Source organism: Ixodes scapularis, unplaced genomic scaffold (genome assembly GCF_016920785.2).
Source record: "Ixodes scapularis isolate PalLabHiFi unplaced genomic scaffold, ASM1692078v2 PGA_scaffold1__304_contigs__length_218370807, whole genome shotgun sequence".
Classification (NCBI taxonomy): Eukaryota; Metazoa; Arthropoda; class Arachnida; order Ixodida; family Ixodidae; genus Ixodes; species Ixodes scapularis.
In genome coordinates, this window is record NW_024609846.1 from 83,027,563 (window position 1) to 83,053,622 (window position 26,060).

The 26,060-nt window shown below is 44.9% G+C and overlaps 2 protein-coding genes across 3 annotated transcripts in view; both read right to left on the reverse strand.

Annotated features, from left to right (window-relative positions):
- Positions 1 to 3,659: 3,659 nt before the first annotated feature.
- On the reverse strand, positions 3,660 to 17,045 carry LOC8026370. Its single transcript, XM_002403440.5, has 9 exons — positions 16,838 to 17,045; positions 16,257 to 16,356; positions 13,354 to 13,543; positions 12,721 to 12,851; positions 7,757 to 7,840; positions 6,579 to 6,632; positions 5,414 to 5,512; positions 4,488 to 4,562; positions 3,660 to 3,928 (listed from the first exon to the last, which is right to left on the reverse strand). The coding sequence occupies exons 2-9, from the start codon at positions 16,298 to 16,300 to the stop codon at positions 3,865 to 3,867; spliced, it is 741 nt and encodes a 246-aa protein (XP_002403484.4). The 5' UTR covers positions 16,301 to 16,356; positions 16,838 to 17,045; the 3' UTR covers positions 3,660 to 3,864.
- Positions 17,046 to 23,286: 6,241 nt separating this feature from the next.
- The window catches only part of LOC115319303 (protein RCC2 homolog), a 30,536-nt gene continuing 27,762 nt past the window's right edge, over positions 23,287 to 26,060 (reverse strand). For both annotated transcript variants that reach the window (XM_029979183.4, XM_040499817.2), the window contains one exon: positions 23,287 to 24,697. In XM_029979183.4, the coding sequence (XP_029835043.3) occupies positions 24,524 to 24,697 (174 nt within the window). In that variant the 3' untranslated portion in view covers positions 23,287 to 24,523. The remainder of the gene's footprint in view (positions 24,698 to 26,060) is intronic.

Here is a 26,060-nt window from a genome sequence, read left to right on the forward strand (position 1 = left end):
TGGAGTGCTTGCCAGAATTGGCCATTTAGAACAAAAAGTAGAGCCATCCATTTAAGATACAATTGTTTCACAGTCATTAGCAGACAATGTTGACCATGTTTAGCATATTTCCGAATGTGAAAGGTATATTTAAATTTTCAGTATCCCTTTCAGTTGCTTCGCACAATAGGCTCTGGGCAGTGTTCCAGAGAGCGCCACTGTCGGTTGATCATCAGCGCCACCGTGGCCACATCGGGCAACACTGAGACGACGAAAATCGGCAGCACCGCCGGCCTAGGGTGCCTTCATGTGCGCTTTGCTTAGGGTGGAGACATCTGGCCATTTTGTTCCCACTTTTACATTTATTTTTTGTTCAGAAGTGCGTGAAAGAGCGTGTCCCTGCACGCGTCTGTGGCGCTGACTGTGCTATGGCAACATTTTGTTTTCGTCGATTTCTTTGTATTTTCCCCGTGAGCGCGTGCTGTCGGCATCGGGTACTACAAAGGGTGGCATCACTCTAAACAGAAGGTCATTGAGGCACCCTACACCGGCCTACTCTTGCCAGATTACTTTATTACCAACTGCGACTGCTGTGTTGTTGTGCGCTACACTGCCGACTGTTTTAAGAATCTATCAAACGTTAAATATATAAATGTGCATGCGTGTGTGGTTGTGTCGTTCTATCATGAGTTTTAGTAGGTGCCTTCCTCCATGGGTAGAGACAACCCAAAACGAGAGTTAGCAGAACAAAATTGAACGTCCCGATATTACGGCCAAATATAAGTGAAAGCAAGTAGACAGGGCTGTTTTCTTTCTTTTTTCAGTGATGGAAGCGGCATTTGACCCTTTGGAGCAGGTTCTGTAGCAGGCAACGTATTCGTTTGGAGCAGCCACTGACGCTTTTAGAGCAGATGCTAACGTCTGTTAGCATATCACTTGAAAATAAAAAAAAATGTATTGCATCGTTAAATGAGCTTATATTTGATAATGACCGAGCGTTCGTCTGATACTGGAGCATATTACTTATTACCTTTTGTAATAAGAACCAATGGGGCACAAAAGGTACATAGAGCTTTCTTTTTAGAAATAAGGCTCTGTTCAGAGTAGGTTCCATTTACAATGGGTACTAATCAAATTGACGAGAAATGAATTGCACTTGAGTTAGGATAAAGCCTCCCTCCGCTCCTACTTTTACACCCGGTAGTTTATTTAGCCTGTATCTATTGTTTCTGTAAAATTCCACCAAAAACCAACATAATCGCTAACACATCTATCAGTAAAAATGCGCCTCCCAAATTTGATCGTTACCAAACTCGAAACTTGAATATTATAAACTGAAAAAAAAAAGTAACAGCCACCCTTAATCATTATGAAAACCTACTCTTGCGCTTACATTTATTCAAAGAAAGCACCGCATAATTTTTTTTCTTTCTCGACGCAGCCTTTGAAAACAGGATCATATAATTGAGATCAAAGAATGTGAACCTGCAATAGTACTGGGCATAATTTACATGTAGATTGTGCTAAACCAGACGCTCATCCATGCCAGCATCTACTGCATTGACTCCGATGCAAGGCAGTGAAGCTTGACGCGCGTGGGCTGGCAAGGGGCGACATGAAGACATACGGCAGACATCATAATCAACTATCTCACCAGGAGTACAGGAGTTTGGCTCTGTCTCATCGCAGTAGCCGCCATCTCACTGTATATTTTGCAATGTTTTGTCGCGACTTTTGGCTCCTGACATCGCCGACATCTTCTGAAATATTAGAGGATGTCGGTGATCAAACCGTTAGCGCATCAACCGGCCAACGCGGTGGTCGAGCAATCTTAACACTTCGTTTCACCTTAATTTAAAGTGCAGCCGACGCTACGAGCCAATGCGATTAACCAAACGAGGTCAAAGCACGACATCGTGGCATTCAACCATCTTCCTGTACGTGCTCTTTCATCGATTAAACCAATCAAATGCAGTGAATGTCCCATGACTTGCGCTTTTACTGTGTTCGTGTTGTTTATGTTCGAGCCTTCGACTATGCTCTGGCCTTGGATGAAACACAGTATACAGTGAGTAGAGACGCTGTGAAATACATATTTCTGTTTCTTTCTTTTTACTTCTTTGAATAATAAAGTAAACCAATAAAAATATATCAATTTTTTTTTGCCCATCTTGGCACAGGTGTAGCACAATTCTTAGCCAAAATGGCAGTTTGGCGCAGACTTTCGCTCAAGGCGCAAATGGCACAGCACTTCCATCACCGTTTTTTGCATTGTTTGCGCGCACCTCAGGATAACAAAAGCTTAGACTCCGTCAAGCTTCCCTCTGTAAAAGCGGAACTAAAAGAAGCGTCTCCCCCTTCTCCCTCTTACCCTTACCCACCCTTTTTTTCTGAGTGAACTCTTCCCGCATGAATAGCTGACCTTAATTTGGTGATCAGCTTGTTTCCAGTCCCCCCGTCGCAGTGTTGAAGACGATCATGTGTTTTTCGTGCAAGCCGGCTGTAATTTGGCCGGTGTCGTACGCAGTTGCTCGTCGCAAGCTGATGCTCGTCCTCGTGGATTGAGTATGCTGTTCACTTTTACATAGAACAGAAATAAACGCTGCATGGATGACCTTTTCTCGTAGAATAAGTACTTTTTTAATTATTTCTGGAGTCGACTGTTTTCTCATAGCGGGGACGAAGTTAAAACCGCATAGGCACAGGTTGAAATAGAGCAACCATCTTGGGCAGCTACACAATCATGCTAAATGCACGAACAGTCCGATCTGCAATTGGTGAAGAGGGGAAAATGCTCACTTCGGTTTTCGGCAACTACGCTCAAACGTCCACAAAACGTCATTCGATTGTCCGCGGAGCAGAGAGCGGTGAGAATGCCAAAGGACTGATCCGACTCTAGAGCCATCGCATCGAATCCAAAGACAAGGCCGAGCTTCGAGCGCATTCATTCCAAATATCGAGTCGAATAGCGCATTTAGGAATCAATCTCAAGTCAGGCAAAGCGAATGGAATGCTTATTTTACGCGTTTAACAACATTTATTCAAATCCGTCGGCGGTGTATTTTTTACGGCTTCGACGGAAACCTGCGGAGCTTCACGCCTGCTAAGCTTCCGGGGTTGCGACAGTCCGATACGCAACAGTGTTTACAGCTTTGGTGTTTGCTCTTCTGCGACATCTGATAGCAATGTTAAGAACAAAAGACCAAAATCGCACGGATCAACACTTTCAAATTGATGCGTGAACCGCCCCACGAGCGAACAGGCTCGCGAGAGGGCCTTCTCAGTGTTGCAAATATTTGGAGCTAGATGGCACAACGTGTCACACCAAGCTTGACTGCTTTGAGGGTATAGTGATTACATGACTGCACATTATTTGACAATGAAACTGGCAGGGACGGTAATCATATATCGGTGTTTATAAAAACTCTGCTGTCTATAAAATGGGGAAGCATTATTTAAAATTTTTTTTATTCGAGTTTTTGTAAGTAAGGACAAGGTAGATCCGTATACGAAGGGAACTTCAATCAGAAGCACCAAGTTGTGCAATGGGCTCAATAAAAATGTGCATTAAGGAATGGCACTTTCCAAGGAACTCTGAGATGCCTTCAGTTCGAGCGGCATATTTAAACAAAACAGGCAAACTTGTGCAACAATTTTGGCAGTCGCAAACAAAACCACACTTTTAGGTTTCACAGCAATGGCTATATATTTGTCTCTACAATGAAGCATGAATGTCAAGGGGTGTTGCGATGAAGTTATCCGTGTGCCACCTCGAGAGGCGTGCTGCCTTGGCTGCAGCTCTTTGACCCAGACCAGAGCGCTCCCAGGTCACTTCTGGGCAGTCTGGGCGACCCCAAACACCAGCACCGGTGCTGCTGATGAATGTCATAAGTCCATGCAATCTTCGTCTGCAGTCTCTTCATCGGCAGTGTTTGCTGCTCCACTCTCCCTGAGATGGCAAACAGAAGACGAGTTTAAGTATGCTTGACATCCTGCAATACAACTGGCTCTCGGTGCAACTCAAGCCAGCTGCCTAGAACACTCGTATCTCCCTCAATTGTACAATGTTTTAATGATTGCTACTGTACTGAGGCTATGTTAACCCTTGCCATCATTGGCAAACAAATATATGTGTGGCATTCTTTGTTTTGAGGATTTATATAGGTAAAATTCGAACTAAAAAGAGCAAATTCAGGTTTCATTTTTACGAGTAAATATGCTAGACCAATTGGGTTATTTTGCCGGCAATTTTAATATTCGAGTGAGTCTATGTTGTAAACGTTTGTTCACAGCAAATAAAGAAGGTGTTTGAACACACTTCGAAACTGTTTACACAACCATAATTGACCTCTGAAACGGATGATTATGCTACCTCGCATTAAATTCAGCTAGGTAAGTGCATTTGATCAAGGCCATCTACCATATCCACTTCTATGTATTGTGGCTTCCTTTTTGAACTCTAAAGCCTAGCAAACGGATGTAGAAAGCTCTGTAGCGTCACGACTCACTTGCTTTCTTTGGGTGGGTCCACCAGGTTCACTTTGGGCTGCCACACAACCAGAGCCATGGAGGCACGCTTGCGCCTGCAACCAGAAAGAGTCGTCAACTTCCCCCCACATCGTCCCCCACCACCTTGAGATGGCTCATGGAGAAGTGAGAGTTGAACAAAGCCATAAAGGACTTGTGCACAAAATGTCGGGTGGGCAGTGGCACACATTCTGGTAGACAACATGTATGTTATTGAGACTCTCCATATGGTGGCATATAGGTGCCACCATATGGATTTCGAGCAAACTAATCAAACAGACCATCTTGAGAAGTGTTTCAACGCAATGGTCTTGTCTGCTTCGCGGATCAGTACACTGGCTGAGAGCGGCGAAAATAACAAGTTGAATTGGTTTCACGTCCAGATACTCAAACTAGGTTGTCCTAAATGGGTAAGTTTGCACACACTCATTTCCCGAGCTTAAAGGGAGTCAAGTCGGAATTACATTAAGATCTGTGGATGCAGCAAACCATTTGGCTTGCATGAAACTTTGAATGAAATGCACTCTGTTCTCATTACATGCAGCATTATCATGACCAGTACAGTGGTTTGCTAGAGATCCTACTGGGCACTGCCATTTTAAGCAATGTTGGTGCCATTTAATGTTTCTGCCATGATGCTGTTGAGGTGTTCAATCGTGGACCAACCAGGATAGGCAGCAGCCATTACGAACGATGTAAAGTGTGGGCTTGTGGCGATCAAATAAATGCGTGCCGATCTTAAAGGAGCATATAAGTATCATAATTCATCTTAAAAGAGCATATAAGTATCATAATTCATCACACAAAGGGGAAAATTAGTGAGGTCTTGCAAAGCACCAAACATTTCTCCTATGGCTCTTGAGGTGACAACGAGAAAGGAACTGAAAAGAAAAGAGTAGGAACTGACATGTCCTCCATTATGGGAAGCAGGGGGTCCCTGACAGCCACACACTGCTGCAGCTCAGGACAGAGCAACAGCTGGCCTTCCTTGGGTTCTTGCACACTCCTGGGCACGCAAAATAAAAATATGCCTCCATCACAAATGCCACTTGAGACATCCCAACTAGTGCTAGCAATTCATTTACATTTATGAGAAGCAATTGGAGCATGCAGCAATTTCTGAATTTCAGACTTTGTGGTAAACCTCTCAATGCAAAGTCAGAGTTTGCAGAACAAATTTGTACTGTGTCAATATGTTCAATATGTCACTACCTCAAATTCCCGCATCACTATTACAAGCAAAGTTCAACTAAGCTTCACTACTACTATGTATATGTATATCATCGTTGCTTCGTTATATTTTCTAAAATATAAATTTTTAGCTAAATTACTCCGAAATACGAACAGGATCCTCCTTAATAATGTTTTACATCTTGCTACAGCACCTAAAGAAAATTGCAGCTGCTACAGAATGCAAAAAACCCGATCCACAAAGTCATTTTTTTTTAATCTTACCTTTGATGAAGGTTAAATCACACTGGATTTTTTTTTTCGTCAAAGGCACATAGCACGACAAAATCGAACATGAATAAGGTGACCAAATGAATGAAACCATTTATCCTATCATATAGTACACACCCTACCTTTTAGATTTCTCCGAAATAATATTTACACTTATCAAGGCAAGGTATACAGTACCAATTTTCACAATAGTAGTTCATTGCAACTCAAGAAAATAGGGCGAGCGAAAGGAAGGCCGTGGAGGAGGAAGCAGGCAGACCACTGGAGAGAGGAGGTGGTTTCCCCCTCTCCTCTCAAGCATACCGTCTGCTTCCTCCTTCCCAACCTTCCTTTCCCTCGCCCTACCTTCTAGACTTGCAAAGGGCTATAGCAACAGACATCTGGTTCGTCTTCCTAGTGTTTACCTTTCCATTTGTCAGCTAAATATCACCGTCATATACTAGTTTAGGACTGGCAAATCATTACGTCTATCCTTATAGGATACCACTGTAGCGCGGAGATAAGTTAAATCGTCGACAACTCGTCAACCTCGTAAATTGCCGACTCCTAAAAAAAAAAAAAAAAGACCACCAGAAGGCAAAGACAAATGTCACGGTGGCAAGGGCACATACGCATCTTGAGGCAGGGGCGTGCTGCAGACGCCTTCTTGAGGGAGGGCCAGCTGCCTGCAAGGAGTTCAAGGAAGAGTCAGTATGTGCCTTGACCGGCACACGGAGCAGTCACACGCAACTGGGCTCTCGTTTCCCACATTGAATTATGCACCAGAGCTTGGTTGCGGCAATATTCTGTGGGAGACAGGGTTTCCATTCCGTAGAAGTGGTTCTCACGAATGCCGCAAACCACAAACAATCTCGGTATATCTTGAAGAAAAGTTCCGAGTACGAGTAGAAAATTTGGCATAGCTTTGTAACCGAATAAAAAGTAAAATAACACTGAGGGCAGTGACAGAGCGGAGAAAGTGGACCAACCAGGAACTATCAATGGAACATTTCCATAAAAGCAAAATGCACCTCACAAACAGCGACAGCAATAAAAAGTCAATACCTAGATTCTTTCCGAAATTCAACCACTTCAATCGCTATCATCACCAGAGTGTACGGCATCATTCACATGCAAATGGTGGACCTCTGGTGGCCAATGAAGGAACAAATTGACATGTGTGGAAGCAAATACCACAAAACTTGTCAATTCTAGATGTTAGCAGGGTGCAGTGCCCGAACTGCATTCATTCCGGACTCACGTCTCATTAAACCATTGTCTCACACTCGACCCACAGGCCCCTTGATGTGGCGAGTTCTATCAACTGCTTTACTCGTGTCAGCACTTCATACAGATCAGTAGTTCCTTTGTCACCATCGAAACCGAAGCAAATGGGGAAAAAGTACACGACAAAGAACCCATTCCCGCCTGCCACTAACACACGAAATTGACAGTGCCTCGTGAAATACTACAGTTACTGCCATCGGCATGCAAAAAGTTAAGCTGATACTTGAACCACCAGATGAAACTGCATTTTGAAAAGGGTCTTTTGGAAAAGCTAAAGGGGGTTTGAACAACTGTATCAGTTAGATTTCAATTTATCTGCATGACAGAGGTTTAGTTAGTGACATGACATTTTTTCTGTCGGATGTTCACTTGCAATGGTGGCTTGCACAGCAACATTTATTTTTATGCTAATTATACCGAGTCGACGGTGGCACCCGTTTAGTCTGCTTATTCCATTCAGCCCTCGTCTTTTACTGTAGCAAATTTGGACTTCATCTGAACAAAGGCTGAAGGCAGCACCTACATGTCAACCGTGTCCAGGCTGAGCTCACTCATCTGGGCTACCATCTTCTCTTCTGTGATGAGCTGCTTGCAGGGTCTCAGCAGCCTATAAGAGGACAGACAATCGCTCGTCACACTCTATGCACTCATTTCACCTTGCGGCTGGAGACAAGAATCATTGGTCGCAGGTTCCCTCGAAACAAAAAAAGGGCCAAACTGTCTTTGAGGCAGCAGCAGCAAAGCAAGTGCAGCCTTGCACGTCAGCTGGCCTTGCCAAAGCTCAAATGGGAAACGGTAGCAAAGTGGGAGTTATTTCTTCCTGTCCAATCCTTGTTTTCACTACTAAATCAAATCTTCTGGTGGCCCAAACATTTTTTGCAAGCTGACACAAAAGTTTTTTATCTCCATGTTGGTCTATAGCAGCGGTTCTCAAATGGAGGTCCATGGACCCCAAGGGGTCCATGAAGAGGTTCTGGGGATCCGTGAAGCCTTGCCTCATCAGTAGGATTCCGTGTTTTCCGAGCTTATTTCCAGTGAAATTTGGAGGGTGTTTTTCTGAGTTTATTTCTCACTGGGGATTTGGGTTTTATCCGGAGTTTATTTGTGCTAGATTTCCAATTCTTTGAAATTCGGAGTTTATTTTACTGTGTAAAATTGAAAAAAGAATTCAAAAACAAGATAAATAAGGTCCGGGTACCATCACCCGTTGTCCCGAAAGAACCTCGACGTGCTAAAAGGCAAACCCCTTTTGTCACTTTTTGGCAGTAGTTCTAGAATTCGAAAGAAACTGAAGTGGAATCCCCTCGAGACCACTGACCTTGTGTGCTTATAAAGTTTAGTTGTAAAACTCAGTCTTTTTTGCTGTTTATTTCGTCGCTTTGACCTTGAAATTCTGAGTTTTTTGGATAAATCCGAATTGACAGAAAATTTACCGAAGGGCATTTTTCAACTCTTTTCGGACTTATCCGAAAACACAGAACACTACTCGTCAGTCAAGCCCGGCAATAAAAGTCTTTTTTCAGATTGAGGAGAAACGTTACAATTTTCGGGCGAGTTTTCCTGTATGTATGTCAATGAGAGAAGTCTACCTCACACAACCCTTAGTTATATCTATTTATTAAACCATTATCATAATTCAACTACAGACCACATATAACATACGTCACAGGAGTCGCGAATATCCGCACTATAAGCGGTACCGCGCTATAACCAAAACATCAATTTTTCAGGCCAAAATATGTGCCATGAGACAACTTACCTTTGTTAAAGAATTTATTTTATGTTAGGTGAAAAATAAAGCTGAGTTTGAGGAAAGTCTTTATTTCACCAAACTAGTACAGTTCTGTCTCAAGTGTGTCACACATTTTGAAAGAAATGAGCGACTTTTCCCTGGCGCAGCCTTTTAACGGCGTCGCGGGTTGCGGATGGACGTTGCGAGCGTTCAGGATTGCTAACCCTAATCACTTTTCTCCGGTGATGAGAATGTGTGAAAATTCACATCCTTCATACGGTACGCGCCAGTAATACCTTGAACTTGAGCACACGCATGAAATGCGCCAAATAAGAAATCCGGGCGGTGCTCGAGGACACAAATGCTTAAATCACCACTGTAGTCGAAGTAAACAAACATGACGACACGGGCGTTTCTGCTGTCTTGAGAGCGCCGCCATGACATCGCCGCACGAGTAGGTGGATCTTCCCTTATAGTACGTGCTGGGTTATCATAGCGACACACAACGAAAATTCACAGTCAAGGATAGTGCTTTTACGCGGAAGGATGAGCTTTCACCACGCCGTCTACGACGACGATCACAACTGATGCCATGTTTGTGGATAGAACAAGCCGGCCCGCGACCGGCATGCAATGTGCGCGAACACTTCTCCTCGACCTGCGACTGGCCTGTCGTCGCGGTTGTTTTCCAATGCAGCGGAGGGACGCACGCACGTGAACGACACGTGCGTGCGTCCCTCCTTCGCTATTGCCACTGAAGCCTCTCTCTTCGCTTCTCCCTGCTTCTTCGAGCAATCTCCTTGCCCCGTGAGTGCCGCTTGCGGCTAGCCAAGATCTATACTCCATTTCACCTTCAGTCCGAGCGCAGCGTGGAGAGAGTCTCATGTGACCTTGAGCTCCCTGCGTCACTCTGCCCAACAGGAAGGTCACGCGATTTTCTCCAGGCGCTGGATCGGCTGGGATAGCTCGTGGCGTCCACTGCGCTCGGACTGAGGGTGGAACGGAGTATAGGTGGTGTTGGGCTAGCGCCGTCAGCGCCGTTATCTAGTGTCGCACAGGGAAGCTTGCTCGCTGCTCCGGTCGTCGGCGCGGTCGGCGGGCTGTTCCAGAAACCGCACTATAACCGGTATTTCTCTTCGCGCGCCTGCATTTTAAGCGGTATGTAATTACATGGAGTTCTATGGGAGGCGAACCGGTGGTTTAAAAAAACCGCGTTATACCCGGTCCTGCACTATAAGCGGTTACGTTGTAAGTGGTCTATACTGTATACCTTTCCCGTGACAGATTTTGTCAATGAAAGAGTGTGTAATTGATGATTTATGTATAATACAAGCTTCTTTGTGAGCTAAAAAGCAGACATGTGTCAAAATGTGCCGTGTATGAGAAGATTTTCGTGTTGACTAAGCACCAGGGGTGGGCTATGCACGGCGTGCGGACTATGCATCGGGTGCGGACTATTCGTGACTCCAATTCACCATAGGTGGCGCCACTAGTTTTCAAAAATGGCGGGGAGGGTCGTAGATGCGTGCCGCTGCTAAGCACGTCTAGTGTGTCGGCTTCACTAAGCGACACACATTATTTCTACTTATACAAGGAAGCGAGAATGTTATTAGTACAAGTCCCCGCTCTATCCTGAAAACAAAAACGGCGTTTGGCGTAATATTTACGCCAGGGGGCACGTTTTAATTCTAGAACGAAATTGAAATTAACCTCTATTTTGGATTTAATTTCTCGGCATAGGCGTTAATTTAGGATTCTTTCATAACTCAAGATGTGTCTCACAGCATAATTACCGAGTTAAAGAAGTTGTTCGCGGAAACTTTTTTTTGTGACATACATGTCTGATCCAGGCACTTCAAAATATATTGGAGAGTTCACTGTCCCTTTAATGCAACATAGAATATTGTATTCGTTGAAAAAATCAGTGCTGATATTTGTGCGTTCTTGCTGCCTTTTCTTGCTCAGATTAGTGCCATGTGAAATAATGAACTGCAGGCCTTTTAATGGGCTTTGGGGTATTTAGATGATTAATTGCTTTAACTTTATTTCCAGGACAACAATAACAAAATCAATCCCATTTTCATAATATATAAACAAAATGTATAAATGAAGAAATGCTGTTCTCACTACAAAAACCCAAAGACGGAATTTGAGTCAAACAGCTGGGTATGTTTGTGTGTGTGTCTTTTAAAGCCATGCGCGACGTATAGGACTTTATAGTACATCCAGTGTTTGACAGTTTGTACATCTTAATAATGATGTCAGAGTTTTTCATATGCTAAAAAGAAAACAAAATGAGACCGTTCTGGAAATGCCATTACGGTTAAATAGCATATTTTTGTGATTGTGGCATTTATTGGGGGCCTACATTGTAGCAATTTCTATTTATAATAATAATAAAATTAAGGTATTTTAATACATAATTCCTCAAGCTCTAATACAATTTGCTGCTTATGATCTAATTTCATATGTGCAAACAATTATGACAATCAAAAGTTTGCAAATTATCATTGCTGATGCCAATTGCAGCATTTTTAATTACGCTATAAAATAAAAATAGGCTAAAATCAATGAAAACATTCTAGCCAATTTGAGAAATCCATGTAAAATTACATTAATTGTGGGTAAAGCATATGGTGCCACCAAAGTTGTGACTTTTGACAATCGGAAGAACTTCCAAAGTCATTGTCCAAACCAAATGCCACCCCCCCCTTTCCTTTCCCTCCTCCCCCCCCCCCCCCCAAAGAAAAGATTTTTTTTTTTGTTATTAATTTTTTTAGAACATTTAGTTTCTCTCATTTTTGCACGCCAACATTTTGCTAATTTCGGCCTTTCCAGTTCAAAGGAACGCCCACCTGCAGGCACGTCCGCTCACTGTAGCACGTTGTGTTGGTGTTGGAAGCCGGTGAAACAGTAGTGAGTTTTAGTATAGCGTATACGAGCCAACACATGCAGGGTGTGTTCGCACTAGCATTGCATGATCCACACTGCGCGTCGCGATGACACGCATTCGCAATGTGGACCACGAAACTTTAATGCAAACGCACAGCGCTTGCTTCTATATGCAATACTCAAACTCTCTAATAAGGTGCAATCCCATACCGGCTGCAGCACTACATTGGGACAGTAAAGAGTGTTGTTTGCATTCAATGTTGACATTTTGCGAGCCATGATCACGAGCAGTTCTGCCGTGCCCGCTGAGTAGTAGAACCAGGGGACCTTCACAAGAGCGCTTCCCGTTTCTGCCGTGGGAGGGCGAGCAATGAGCTGGAGATGCAAATAGCCCGAAAAATACGGTATTTTCCCTGCGAATGCACACCATTGGCATTGGGTATAACAAAGAGACCCAAACTGGGCTCCTTTACGAACGCCGAAGTTCTCACGGGTTCCCGGAGCTCTGAAATTTTTTCTACAGTCCCGGCCCTTAAGTAAGATGCTTTCCCAGTTTAAGCACTGTTTGATCAAATCTAAGTGACTCATCAACGCATAACTACTATCAGTACACTTTGTAGTGCGTTCATCATTACTCGCAAGCTCCGTAGGACCCCTAACTGCTTTATCGCGAAAAATGCCGAGACCAGGAAGGGTTCTCTTGCTATTGGTTAAAGAAGGTAAGGGTTCTTTGCGACCGAAAAGTTTGAGAGCTCCTGCCCGAAAATAAAAAAAAAAGCAATGCCGAGGAACCCACTGTTCCACTCAGACCCAAGATCCCCAAAGAGAGGCAAGGTCCCGTCAAAAACGGGGGTGCATCTCACGAGTCCTCAGGGACCTGGGCGTGCCGCTTGAGCTGCCTCCGGGGTCGAACCTCCTCGGCAGGGCCCCAGCTGCTCACCACCTGCTCCCAGGCCGACGCCTGCACCGCAACAGGGGCCGTGAAGCGCACCACCTGAGAATGCGGGCAGGAATGTGCGTGAGTATTCCCCAGGGGCACTGCGAGAGCACCGGCGCCAGATGCTAAGCCGCAGTCTGCACAACGACGATTCAATGCGCTGCAGTCTGCAATGACGACGAGACGTGGCATTGTCCACGCGTAATCCGCCCTCGAATCCGTCGGTAGTTTCAAACTTCCCACCGAACGGTGGACTCCAGCACGATTCAACCGGCACTAACTATGGTCCGCTTCATGTCCGTCATATAGCACTGTCAGAGCTGCTTGTACCTGCACGTCACTTTGCGTAGAGTCGCATTCGCACGAGAGTATATGCGAGCGAGACACTAGACAAAGCCACATGGCGGTGCCAGTAGCTTCGAAGACGCCGATCGTAGCATCAACCCTCAAGGGCACCATACTACGCTTGAAATTTTCCGTCTCACAGCCGCGTCGCCGAAAATTGTAGGGCGTTCGGATAAAGCCACGTGGGACAGCCCACCTCGTAAGGGTGCCTCACCTGCTGCTCCTGCGGGGGAGTCGAGCACAGAGCCCAGGGCATGTTCTCGGGCACCCGGTGGACCCAGGCGGAGGACAGGCACCCCTGCCCTGCCAGGCTGCTTGTGGTTGGGTCCCAGGCTGCACTGTGGGACATGCTACTCGCAGTCGCCGTCGTGCTCGTCGTCGTGCACCCACCCAGGTACACACCACTGGAAGCAAAGAACCACAAAGCGAATGCAGGTTTCTTTTTGTCATTGTTTGGATTGGGCTTTAGACCTTGTTTTTTTTTGTGTTTTTTTTTTTTAGCAGCATATTTGTATACGATTGTTAAACGTCTAGTTTTGTCTGGCTCTTGTGCCCCAGTCTATGTTGCTTCACAAAATTTAGCCTGCTCTAGTGAAGGACTGAGGATCAACCTAGACCATCTGAAGACGATCTGACGTGAAAGTGACATCTCGGCTATATGATGCCTTCTCCGCAACAGGCTGTCCAATAGGTGACCGGCGTTTGGCAGCAGCCTCAAAGCACTCTGGGTATTATTCACCTCCGGTTCGTAGCTAGCAGCCGACGCATTCCGCGCAGCCCCATGACAGCTATGGAAGCGTGTGCGGGTGCTGAAACCCGATCAATCCGGGCCACCTTTCTCTGCTGCTGAGTGACTTACGCACTTCTGAACACCTCAAGTTACTTCTACGGATATCTTAAGGGGGGACACTACCCAAAAAAGTAAATTTTTGAACCACTTGTCTGATTTAAATTATATTTACAGGGCTTGTTTCTGTTGATGTTGAGAACATTTCTGCCGGTTTTTGTTAACCTGGGTGAAGTACAAAAAAAATTGCAAACGTTCAAAGACGAAAGTGGGCGTGTCTGCTTAGGAAAACTATCGTTTTGAAATTACTTATAAATTTGTTGTTTTCATGTGTTACATTGCATTAGGAAAGTTCAGAGTAGATAACTATGGAGCTATATTTCTATGTTACACCATCTTTCATGACAAAAAAGCCATATAAACACAAATACAGTTTTTTAGATTTCCATCCTTTGTCCAAACTTTGAGTTCTTGAGCATGAAAAATGACAAAAATAAAAAATACAAGCTCATAGTTATCTTCCCCTTAAAATTTCACCCCAGAAACACTCATGAAAATTAATTTAAGTTGCATAATAACAAAACGATAGTTTTCCTAAAGTGAAATTTATGCCAAAAAGTGGAATGGAGAAAAATGTGTTTAAAGTGCTCCAACCTCTACCTTTTCTTTAGCATCGGTGGACCGAAAATAATTTATAAAAAATTAATTATGCAGTGTAAACTAATGAAACTTTCTGGGAATACTCTCCAGATGTTGGTGGATGTAAATATGACATTTTTCAAAATCAACTTTTTTTTGCAGAAATTGTTTTTTCTGGGTAGTGTCCCCCCTTAAGTAGTAGTCGGTACGCAAATGCATCGAGAACGGCCACGAAAGCGCAGAGTGAGTGCGGCCGGCGGCAAGCTGCACTCGCACCGCGCTTTCCGGATCTTCGCATGAAAGCTCAGGTTAGATGTTTCGTTTTCCTTTTGAGCGAGCATTTTTCATTTGGGTTCTGTTTATTTTTGGTGGTTACGTTAGATCACATCACCGACTGAAATAGGCGCAAATGTAAGCCGTGAGACGCGGCCAACTGAAATGCCCAATCGGAGGTCTGGCATACTTTTCTCATTTTGTTAGAACACCTGAGTCTGGGTAAGAAAATCTTCAGGCAACCAAAAGTTAAAGACAGGGAAAGAAGTCGGTCAGACGGCGTTTCAAACTCAGCTAATATGTTTTCTCGCGCGATTGAAATGCCACTTCCGTACAAAAGTTAGTTTCAATGACATCTGACTATGTGACAATCCTTGCTTTTTAACACTCCCGCGTTTTTGGTACTTCAACTAAGTTGTCCCCTGTGAACTACCATAACCACCCCCCCCAATCCCGCACGTTTTTTTAATGCTGTCGAGTAAGAAAGCATGCACAAACGAGCACCGATTTTGATATGAGCTACGCAGGGTCATACTACCGCTTTATTATCAGTCAATATGAAGGTGCTCTCCACTTGCTTTTGTTTCCTTATATTACAAGAAGCTGACCTGTCCTTTTGTTTATTTATATTATAGCAAGCCACCCATTCACACCGCTTCGCGGGAACAGTCTGCGATGTCAGTCGATGGAACGATTAAACGGCCTGGCGATGGCACTGTATGTCGACGAAACGTCATGCCATGAACTGATTGCCTGCGAGATCGCATCTCGCGTTCTCGCAGATGCTTTGTATGACAAGCAGTGCTCACCCCTTCGCGAATTAATCGAGACCTTTTTGGTGGGTGCCAAAAGACTGTTAGAGGTCGTTACTTCCCGCGGCCCCTACCTGAAGAAAGAGAGAACACGTTGTACTGGCCTGTAACAATATTGGCCGCACTAAACGGTCACCGACGTTTGTGTGTCACAGGTCACCTCGCTCCATCACTCGCTTAACAGCAACAGCCCATCGTTGCTTCCATGCTTTGTTTCACGGGAACTGGAACATTGTACGCCCTCTATGGCTTGTGTTAGAAGAACATACCGCGGAGCTGTAACCATTTTCACTGTGAATACAGCACGGCTACCACGCCAAGGACTCTCGATGCAGTTGGACGAACCACGACCCGCACCGGACGAATCGGAAGCGTGAAGTCGCGGGGTGCCTCGCTTCGGATGACGAAACTTCCAGCTCAAACGCCGGTCACCTATTGTGGGAACCTTTGTCGGGATTCGGGCCCTCCAAATGGAAGTTATAAAGGGAAGAAAGGAGGAGTCATAGTACAATCTGAATGTTTTAACCTTTATGTTATCGTGCTTGACATAAACATACACACTGTTCAAATGGGAAGGGGAAAAAAAAGAGTAAGATAGGTTCTCACCCGCCATCCCCCTCCAAGAAGCCTACTGACGGGCTGTAGTACATCTTCTCAGGCTTTCATAGCAAGCTTGAATTGCAACCAAAATTGGTGTGCTACTGACCTGAAGGGAAACAAACACAAGTTTTATACAAAGAGCAAAGCATTAATAAATTATGCTCACTATGCACAAGCCGGGCCACTGTCCTAGAATAGAATATAAAAAGAAATACTAGCCAGAACTAGTTACGCAATTGCAAAAAGATTTGCGTTGCTTTGCTTCGAGTAACAAGCATTATCAACAAATCTCAACGCTTCGGAGTATTTCTTGGTCCACAAATGTGGCCCTCACAGATGCGTATGATTGCGTATGCAACCAACGTTCAGGGATACTTCTTTTTAGAGCGACAATTTGTTTCCCCGTTGCCGTGCGGGACGCGAGCCATCATGCCATGGCGCGAGATTAAAGGTCTGCCCGAATAGAAATGCGTTGTATCGGCAGATTGTAAAATCATTTGCAATTAAAAAGGCACCGGTCCTCAAAACACAACAGGGAAAACCAGGCTGATGCTGACTGCGCAACTAAAAGGCTCAACGAAACATACCTCTGTTGGACGGGCCACTTTCATACAATAACGCTGAACAGCGCAGTCAACGTGCGACGTACGGAGACTGGTGCTGGGTTGGGGCCGTCGGTTATAATGAACTGACCGACAATGGGATGACTGATGTGATGATGCTATAGGTAACTTGTGTATCTGTACGCTGCACCCAATGCTCAGCGACCTACAAACACAAAAAACAAAAACAATAATACTACCTTTAAATTGGCTTGGCTTGGATATTACAATATTCACCGACCCCAACTTTATTAAACGTGCAAAGTGCGATCATGCTTGCCAAAGACCCAATCCTTGAATAATAAATTGAATACACAAAGTATTTATAAACTAAACAAAATAATAAACTATTTTAAAGCGCTTCTTGGAGGTTTTACTGATCTTACTTTTAGTTTCGGTTTTGGCGCATAAAATTGCTCAAGCGCGACTCTGACGGGTGTACTTGTTGCGTCCTTACTTTAGCGATGTAAGAGGTAATTAAACATCAGACCGATAGTCGTATCTGTTGCCCAGTTTGCTGTTTTACTCAAGCGTTTTATTTTATTCCCTTCATTTTCTGCTGGTAAGGCCACTCAAAGCACGCCCGGTTTCGCTAGCTTCCCCGTGTTCACGCCAAAAAGCACGCTTGCGCTAGCTTCCCCACGTTCACGCCAAAAAGCGCGTCCATGCCTGGCTTTTGCAGTTACATGGCAGGAACCGGCATCTGTCACGCCAAAGAGCGGGGAGACTTGTGCGTGTGAAGGTGGATACTAACGGTACCACCAACATAGGTACCGTACCAGCGGCGTATCCAGAAATTTATTTTGGGTTGGGCGGGGAGGTGGATACGGTAGAGGCTCGGTATCAGACTTGTACGAAACGCGTTACAACAAGTAATGAATTACTTGTAATCAGTTACACTTTACTGTAATTTTGTTGCGCTTCAATTACTTCCTTTAAGGCAGAAGTAACGATCCTTGTAATTGAATTACTCTTGCTGTAATCGATTGCAAAAATGCCCATTCGAATTTTTCTCAATTTCTTTTTGTCCTTTTTTTTATATGGGAAAGGGGGGGGGGGAGGGTTAGATGGGCTGGAGTCACTCAGACCTAGACAGCAATCAATAATTTTATTTTTTTTTTATTTCGAACTTACTAGGCACGCGACCTCGAGGATTAGTAGGCCACTTCACTTAGAGTGCCTTCATACACACGCGCGCTTTTGCTTGAGTGGTGACATCTCAGCCATTTTTCCACCCAATAGTTCTTTTATGCATTTTGGAGCGCGCGCAATCTGTTGTCACTCAGCTCGAGCGCGTAGCTAAATTTGTCTAATGCATAGACGCCATTTTACGGCCCAAGTCACGCACCGAGTACGCGAGAGAGTCACGCGCTCTGGCAGATTCAGGGCAACAGTGGATGTCTTCACGCTGAGACAGACAGACATGTAGGCACCCTAACTTCACTAGGGGTGTCGCGAACCGGCCGCGGTTCGAGTTCGACCAGGTTCGACTTTTTCGAACCTTTAGTGGAAAGTTCGTCGAACCTTGTATTGAGGTTCGACTCGTGTGCGCATGCGCGACAGGCTGGCCAGTTGGCTTCGGATTGGATGGTAATGGCTAAGAGATGAATTAAGTGCAGCGCTGATCGGCTATTTCAGTCAATACAGTACTAAAATTTAAGTTATTAACTTCTTCAGTGAATAGAATTAGTTTCTTTTAATTGCAGTTGTTTACACAATAAAATAACCCTTTACATAAAAAAAGAAATTCTCCAAACCTAGACATGCTTGTATCAAGGTCTGGCCACACTGTCCACAAAGTCGAACCGGTCGAATCTGGTGAAAAGTTCGAAGGTTCGTCGAACCGGTTCGACCCAGTCGAACCCCGAAAGTTCGACCAAAAAATCTGGTTCGACAAAAGTTCGCGACACCCCTAAACTTCACTATGCTTCGTTTCCTGGGTACATTTTTTTGGTACACCAGAGACTACGTCAGGGTATCCAAAATGACAATATCCAGCCTCTTGTGAGTAATGTATTTAAACAGCGCCCTTTTTATTTATTTCTTTTTTTCACAAGAGGGATTGGGTGTTGGCGTCACTCACTCAGCTCTAAACAAAAACGGTCAAGGCTTTTTTTTTTCTTTCTTTGGGAACAACCGAGTACAAGGCTCAAAAAATTAAACTACCAAAAAAAAAAAAAATATATATATAGACCTTTTTATTTTAGTAGTTGCCTCACCGGCGGACAGAGGGCGCTGACGCACTCAGCGCCATTAGGTTGCTTCAATTTGGTTGTTTTCGGTTTCAACGTGGACGTGGCTATGTTGCTGTTTTACTTTGTTTTATCTTAATTTTGTGTAACGATTTTTTTTTCCTTGTAGCACACAACCAATGAAACACTGGTATTGAGCAACTTTGAGGACTACGAGGTGTATTTTAGCCTAAATTGCGGGCTTTCTTTACCAACTCCTTTGATGTGTCTGATTTTGGTCGGCTGCCAAACGCCTGACTGACGTACAGGAAGATTACCATCGTCTGCTCCCGTACTCGATGGTACCAGCTTCCAGAAAAACAAACTAATGAAGAGGCTAACATGTGAATGTAAAGAAGCATATCGAAAGCTTGACTGGCAATGTGCTGAAACGCCTGGAACAGAAAAACTCGCGAGTTTACTTCTCACTGTTTGGTTTTCGTGGGCACCCAACCTTTAGCGAACTTCGCAGACTAAAAACGTATCGTGCAATGATGCAGATAACTAATATAAACAAGAAGTATCGGCTCAGCCTCTTTTTTTTTTTTTTTTTTAAATTCAGTACTCGAGCATGTTTTGACAGGCCGAGTAGAAAATTGCTTAAATTATCAACCCTACTGAAGTACTCGTAAGCAGCATTTCGCGACATTGGCCGTAGGAAATAAATGTTTATGTGAACATTTGCTTATTAAAGATATCATAAAGTGACAGGTCGGTCAAACTAAATCTCGCATTTGTATTCCACAATATTGGCCAAATAAAATAAAGGCGCAGGAAGAGAAATACCTCGTAACGTTTGGCTGAGTTCTAGTGCTAGGCACCACTTCACGGACGTGTGTGAACAAATATTTATTTGTTTGAACATATTCGCTTTGTAAATTTCGGCGTCGCCAGCCACCAGAAGTAAGCCTCTATTCACTATCAACAATCCTGGACTCAAGTAATTGTTGTGCAGCCGGCTCTTTTTTTTTTTTTTTCGGCTTCAAATTTTCTGATTTTTGATACTGGGAAAACATAAAACAACGTATGCAAAAAAAAGAAAAAGCGTCGCCATTATTGCGCATGCACCGAACCCAAAGCGCGCTTTTTATTTGCAAATACAAACGACGTTATTTCTTTTGTGCATGCTATTCTAAAACTCGCTACTGTTAAGTGTCTGTGGCAGTTTCTTACGTGGAAAGTCCCAAGCTATGTATTAAAAAAAAATTAAGTGGATGATACTGGTTATCTACATATAATCAATAAATCACTTAAATGAATGTAGGAATGGGCGCGAGCACGGTATACAATTTCTTAAACTTCATAAGTAAACCGACCAACCGAATGTTTACGTCGAAAAAAAAGATTGAGTACCTCATACACATGTAGGTGTGATATTATGAAGAAACAAATCGCCTGATGTTGCCGTACCATTACATCTAGCCTCAGATAAAATACAAGTTAAACGTTGGTTAAACGAGTTTCCTCACATAATCAAAAGAAACTGTTTTCGATATATTATAAAATACAAAAAAGCGATACTTTCAGGAAATACAGAGTCTCCTGCGCTGACTATTCTTGACGGCTTCCGATCCTAAATAAGCGATATAAATATACGTGCTTCTTACTGAGAATGTTCCGTCACTTTTAGTAAACAACCTCGGTTTCATAAGGACCTTTGAACCCTCATGATATCTTAGTCGTCGAGTAGTTTCCGAAGTAGGACAAGAAAGCGCGGTGAAACGCGACGAAAAACACGGATACAACGCACCCGCCAAAGCGCGGAGGGGAGAGCGGAGCAACAAGTTGAAGCAACCTAATGGCTGCCGCGTCACGTGGTTCCAAGATGGCAGCGCCCATGCGGAGGAGGATCAGAGTAGCGCAATCTAGAACGCCGTCTCTCGGCGACTAGCGGCGAACGCCCGGAGGTTCCAACTGCGGTCAGAAATGCATGGAGAACGTGAGAAAATCGTTGTTTCTTCAGTTTTGTGGGGATGTGCGGAATGGAAATCATTTTTGACATAATAATGAAACATTTTAGAATAATATGCGATAAGTTTTGTGCCATACAAGGACGTAACTTTTTTTTAAAAAATTGCCTGAACGGCATCATGCAGCAGACGACACGGCGACGTCACACCATTCACGTGACCCGCTCCGGCCAACCCGAAAAGCCCATCTCCGCTGCGAGCAAAAATCGTCTGCTTCAAACGCCATTGCCTTGAAAATTGCCTTCTCAAAATTTACACACACATCCGATATTGTTAAAACTTTGATAAAGTGCTTAGTGCTTTACTAACTTCACGACAGACTAGTTTTGAAAAGTGTGAACTCGCCGTTCATTTTTTAATCAGCCGTGTTGTGTCGATCTCCATGTATTCTCCCATAGGGCGGGCCGCCTCCTGGAACCCTGAGTACCACGTGACTCGCGCCGAGCCGCTCTGTCGGCCATGTTGTCGGCAAAACACGGGGTTCAAAGGATTGCGCTACTCTGCTCCGTAGGAGCTATATAGCTATATAGTGCTCTAGTCGATAGAGATTTTAGCACCTACGGGTCGAGAGAGCCGCGTGGTTGGGACGCCATAACTGTGATGCTTTTTTTCTGCTTTGCCGCCAGACTTTTACAACCGCCTATCAGGATCATCACCCATAACCTAGTCTAAAGCGTTTTGTAAAGACACACTAAATTTGCTTCGAAAAACATTTTGAAGTGCCTGGCTAGGGCTACGACCGCGCTACAATCTTTTTCTGGTAAAGTTCACTTCAAGACACACGTGTCCCCTCCGGGCGCTTGTTTTTGGGAGTTCAGTGTCCAGTTGTGGTGGCCTGTCCAACTGAAAAACGCTTTCCACAGTACAATCACTCACTAGAATTCACTGCATAGCAGGAGCTGACAGCAGACCGATCGACTCTCCTAAATTTTAACGGGCTCCAACTGATGAATGACATACCAGAAGCGTCGATAAAAGGTTGTTTTAAGAATATGGACCCGTTTTAAGATGTCAACCGAAGGTAGACCAAACAGCATCCCATTGAATAATGCTGGATAATTTTAATAAAATATTAGGGCTGTATTAAAATTAATGCAATTCGTAATTCAATTAAAAAAAAAGCCACGGGAATGATTTGGACATAGAACCCATTCTAAGATTTGATGAAAATGACCTTTGCAAAAACGCTCTTCTAAACACTTGAACACATTGGGAAATGCGACACTGCAGAACATTAAAGCGGCGATGCAGATTTTTGTGCTTTGAATAAACACTGCTTAGAACGGATCCCCAATGTTAATGACTTTTGAAACACCAGCTCATTTTTCACCACATGCAATCAAAGTTGCAAAAAAATTAAAGAAAAGGGAGCAGCGTTCACCCCCTCAACTCGCAGCCAGAACAAGCGGCCATGGTTGAACCCCCCCCCCCCCCCCCCCCCCCCCCCCTCGAAACTGCGGGTAAACGACACAACACTAAAAAGTCTCCAATTTAGAGACTTTTTAGTGTTGGGTCGTTTACCCGCAGTCTCGGGGGTTTTTTCAACCATGTGCAATGTACACCAGCTTGTTTGCGCCCTTACTTTTTGTTCACAAGCGGCCAAGTGATCTGGAGCTGATTACATGCAGCCAATGTTGATCACAGCCATACGCTCGGGTTGGCAAGGCACAGGACACACGCAGAGTTTCATACATTGTAATGGTTCGGCCATAATCGTCATTGCAGCAATTGGACAAGGGCCACTACCCGAATGCTCCTCGAGCTAAGGATTATCACGAGCCCATACGAGTGCCCATGCAATGCTCAGGTCCAATCTATGAGCCACATTCAAATATCGTCACTGGAGGATACCGCAATCCCTCGGTTACGTCGTAAAGTTTTGCGAAGAAGAAATTGAATGAAAGCACTCGCTTTTGTCCTTGAAATTACACTGCACCATAGGAGTTTCTTGGCCAGTGGCGTTATGTGCTAATATCCTCGAGTCCCACTAGTGCCAGTCAGCTCACGAGAAGTGTAAAACAGACCAACTGAATATCATTGCACCGCCCCTTTACAGTTCAAAACAAGTTAGAGCTAGTGCACTGCCAAAGCTGGTCTTTTTAAGACCAGCTTTGGTCTTAAAGACACTGGATGGCAACATAATCGCACTGACAGCTGCTTGCAGGCATAACCACCACATCAGTTACACAAGTTCGAAAACTCGTATAGGAGAAATAAAAACGAGACAACCGAATGCAAGATTCACAAATTTTATTATCAAAACATAAACCTATTATCGGCCTGAGATCATCAAAGAGGTCATTTAGAAAAAACAGCCAATCACTTTTCTTCGGAGGGACACAGTGGACAGCAGGGACAGTGGACAGCAGGGACCCCTAGGGTAAAAATGGTTCCTATGCACATAAAAGAGATTGGGTTTAAAAACAAAGCAATAAAAAACGATGGGTGGTTCGTCGACTTCTCGAGATTCATTTTCACAACCGGCAGGAGCAGGAGTGGATGTGCTCGGCAGAGCGCCCTCTGGGCTGCACAACGACGGCGGGCGCAAACCAACTAGAGCGCTCAGTTATTGCTCAGGATGATACCTTGCTGCTGCCAACACAAGGAGGGTACCACACCCACAAGTTTTTTAGTGCCGACGACAACGAGACTTCTTTTGGCTTTCATTTTTTTACCCCCAATTTTGCCCGTGCTAAAAGTGCGAAGTTACGACCTCTCTCCCCCTCCAGTGGGCATGTGCACAGAGGCTCCTCAACTCGACGAGGAACAAAAGGGGGAAAGCACAGCTGTAGAATAACGAGGCCAGGACGAGTGTAAAGGTAAAAATAAGATGGAAAAAATACAATACAGGAGCATTAAAAAAAAAAGGTAAAACCAAAGTTACTAGGCTGCTGCTGGCAGAAATGAGCCAAGGTGGGGAAAACGTAGATGGTGCTTGCGGACGCGCAGTTGTATGTACACCTGTAGAAATGACAAACATGTACACGAGGAAAAAAAAAAAAAACATGAACGGAAGACGAAACAAACAAACATGGAATACTATATGAGCAGAGTATGGTACAAGAGTCAAAAGGCCAAAAAATTGTAAAATGGAACAACGGCTGGCTAACGGGCAGGGGCCCGAAATCCCGCCGACATTCTTCTCCGACCCGTCTCGACATTTGGTAGAAGCCCCTTGTGCACCTTTGACTGCTAACCCTGGTGGGGAAAAAAAATCTCTAACACAAGAACACTCAAGGACAGCGGACGACCGTCCTCCCCTTCACTGCTGCCTCGGCCGCAGTTTCGCGGATGCTTCCCGCGAGAGGCTTCAAAAGTCCGCCGCGCCGCGGGACCGTTGCACCTGCGCTCCAATGCGGCTCCTTCGAGCACGTCCACTCTAGAACGAGTATGCTGCTCTGCGGGCGAATTGGCACGGCGGGTTCCTCCGGTGGGGCACGGGGGCAACCCGGGTGCACCCCAGGAGCACCCTAGGGCACAAACTCTGGCAGCTTGCGGATGCGGGCCCTCTCTTCCTCGGTGTCGTCGCGAGCAATGAAGACGGAGTGTCCCAGGCCGCATGCCACTGTGTGGATGTGAATGCCTTCGAGAAGACGCACCTCCTGCGGGGTCGTCGACGACTTCTGGCGGCCTTCGCCGTAGCCCTGGTAGAGACACGCGGGAGGGGGAGGGGGGTCAGGCATGGGCTGTTACCTCTCAGAAAGGCAAGCTACCGACACATGCAGGCCACAGTGGGGCCTGCACTTTCTGGTGTCTACTTTGTCCAGTGTTGCACCACCTTACTTCTTTCTCGTTTATGCTACTACACTTTCTAGCATATAACACGCATCAAAATTTATGGAAAACTTAATGCAAAGTAGGGGTGTGGGTTATACGAGAATTTCAGCAAGGGTGCGGTTTCACAGCGATGGCCGCGAAGTCAGGGGGATAGATTCCTTGGTGTCCCTCTTCTCCGGTCTCACCTACGGACCAGAGTGTTCTTTCCACCTGCCCCTCCTTTATTCGAATAGCCATAATTGCTTTGATCTTGTGGGCTCCGCGACGTCCACAACTGCTCCGCGCAGTCATAAAATTTGTTGCTAAAATATAGAAAACTGAGTGGCGGGACGGAACTATGACCGCTACCACATTAGAGAGTTGTAGAATAGCGCACACTAAAGCTTTGCACATGCAAAGAATAGCGTCGTCGCCATTGTGCACACTCCGAACGCAATCCAGGTTTTGCGCCTTGCGTGCGCAATTTTAGCGTGCGCTATTTCTCGGAAATAGCGTGCGTACGCTATTTTCGAGTCTTTGCACTTCTCCAAGGAGGATTCGTGATGAGAAGTTGGCTAAAGCCAAGACGAGCAGAGTTAAAAAAATCCGCTTCCAGGATTATGTTGGTGGCTGCTTTGGTGGCGTCATGAGTGCGACGTCGGCGGCATCCTCGCGACTGTGATTTTCAATATGGGACGACATTGTACTCGGTTTGGCAACGATCACCGGGAACTTGATGCTTGCGACGCGCAAACATTTATCGGCAAAGGCACGATGTGCGAAGGTCAGTACACGAGACCCCTCTTGCCGAGGCGACGCAAGCGGACACAGCCGGTCAACCGCTCGCATCGCATTCTCATGTTTGAACAAATCTAAAATGGTACTCTGGACAAAAAAACTTTTTTTTTCTAAAGTTACAGCATTTCGTGTGTGAAATAAAAATGGTGACTGTATCTTGGTGGCGTCGCAAGCGCGAGCTACTTGGGCTTTTGCGTCGCGACAGAGAAACGCTATTCTAAAACTCTCTTGCGTCGCGTGCGCTAATACAAGCGCTAAATTTTGTGTCAGCGTGCGCTAAAATTGCGTAGATTATTCTAAAACTCCCTATTGAGTAGTCATGCGTGCGAGAATGGAGGAACAATGAGAACCTGAAAGCTGCGTGCCGTGACCAACTAACGTTTTGCGATCCAAAGACTGGTGCATACTCTGAGCTTGAAAAAGTGCCCGTGAAGTTCAGAGGACAAAAGAGGT

What these genes read in the sequence shown, in the direction of transcription:
- LOC8026370 (XM_002403440.5), bottom strand. Translation starts at nt 16,300, where the DNA reads ATGTACTACAGCCCGTCAGTAGGCTTCTTGGAGGGGGATGGCGG. An exon ending in AGCCTGGACACGGTTGACAT is followed by an intron (nt 6,633 to 7,756) that starts GTAGGTGCTGCC and finishes AACTCCTTGCAG; the next exon opens with GCAGCTGGCCCTCCCTCAAG. An exon ending in GACCCACCCAAAGAAAGCAA is followed by an intron (nt 3,929 to 4,487) that starts GTGAGTCGTGAC and finishes TTGCCATCTCAG; the next exon opens with GGAGAGTGGAGCAGCAAACA.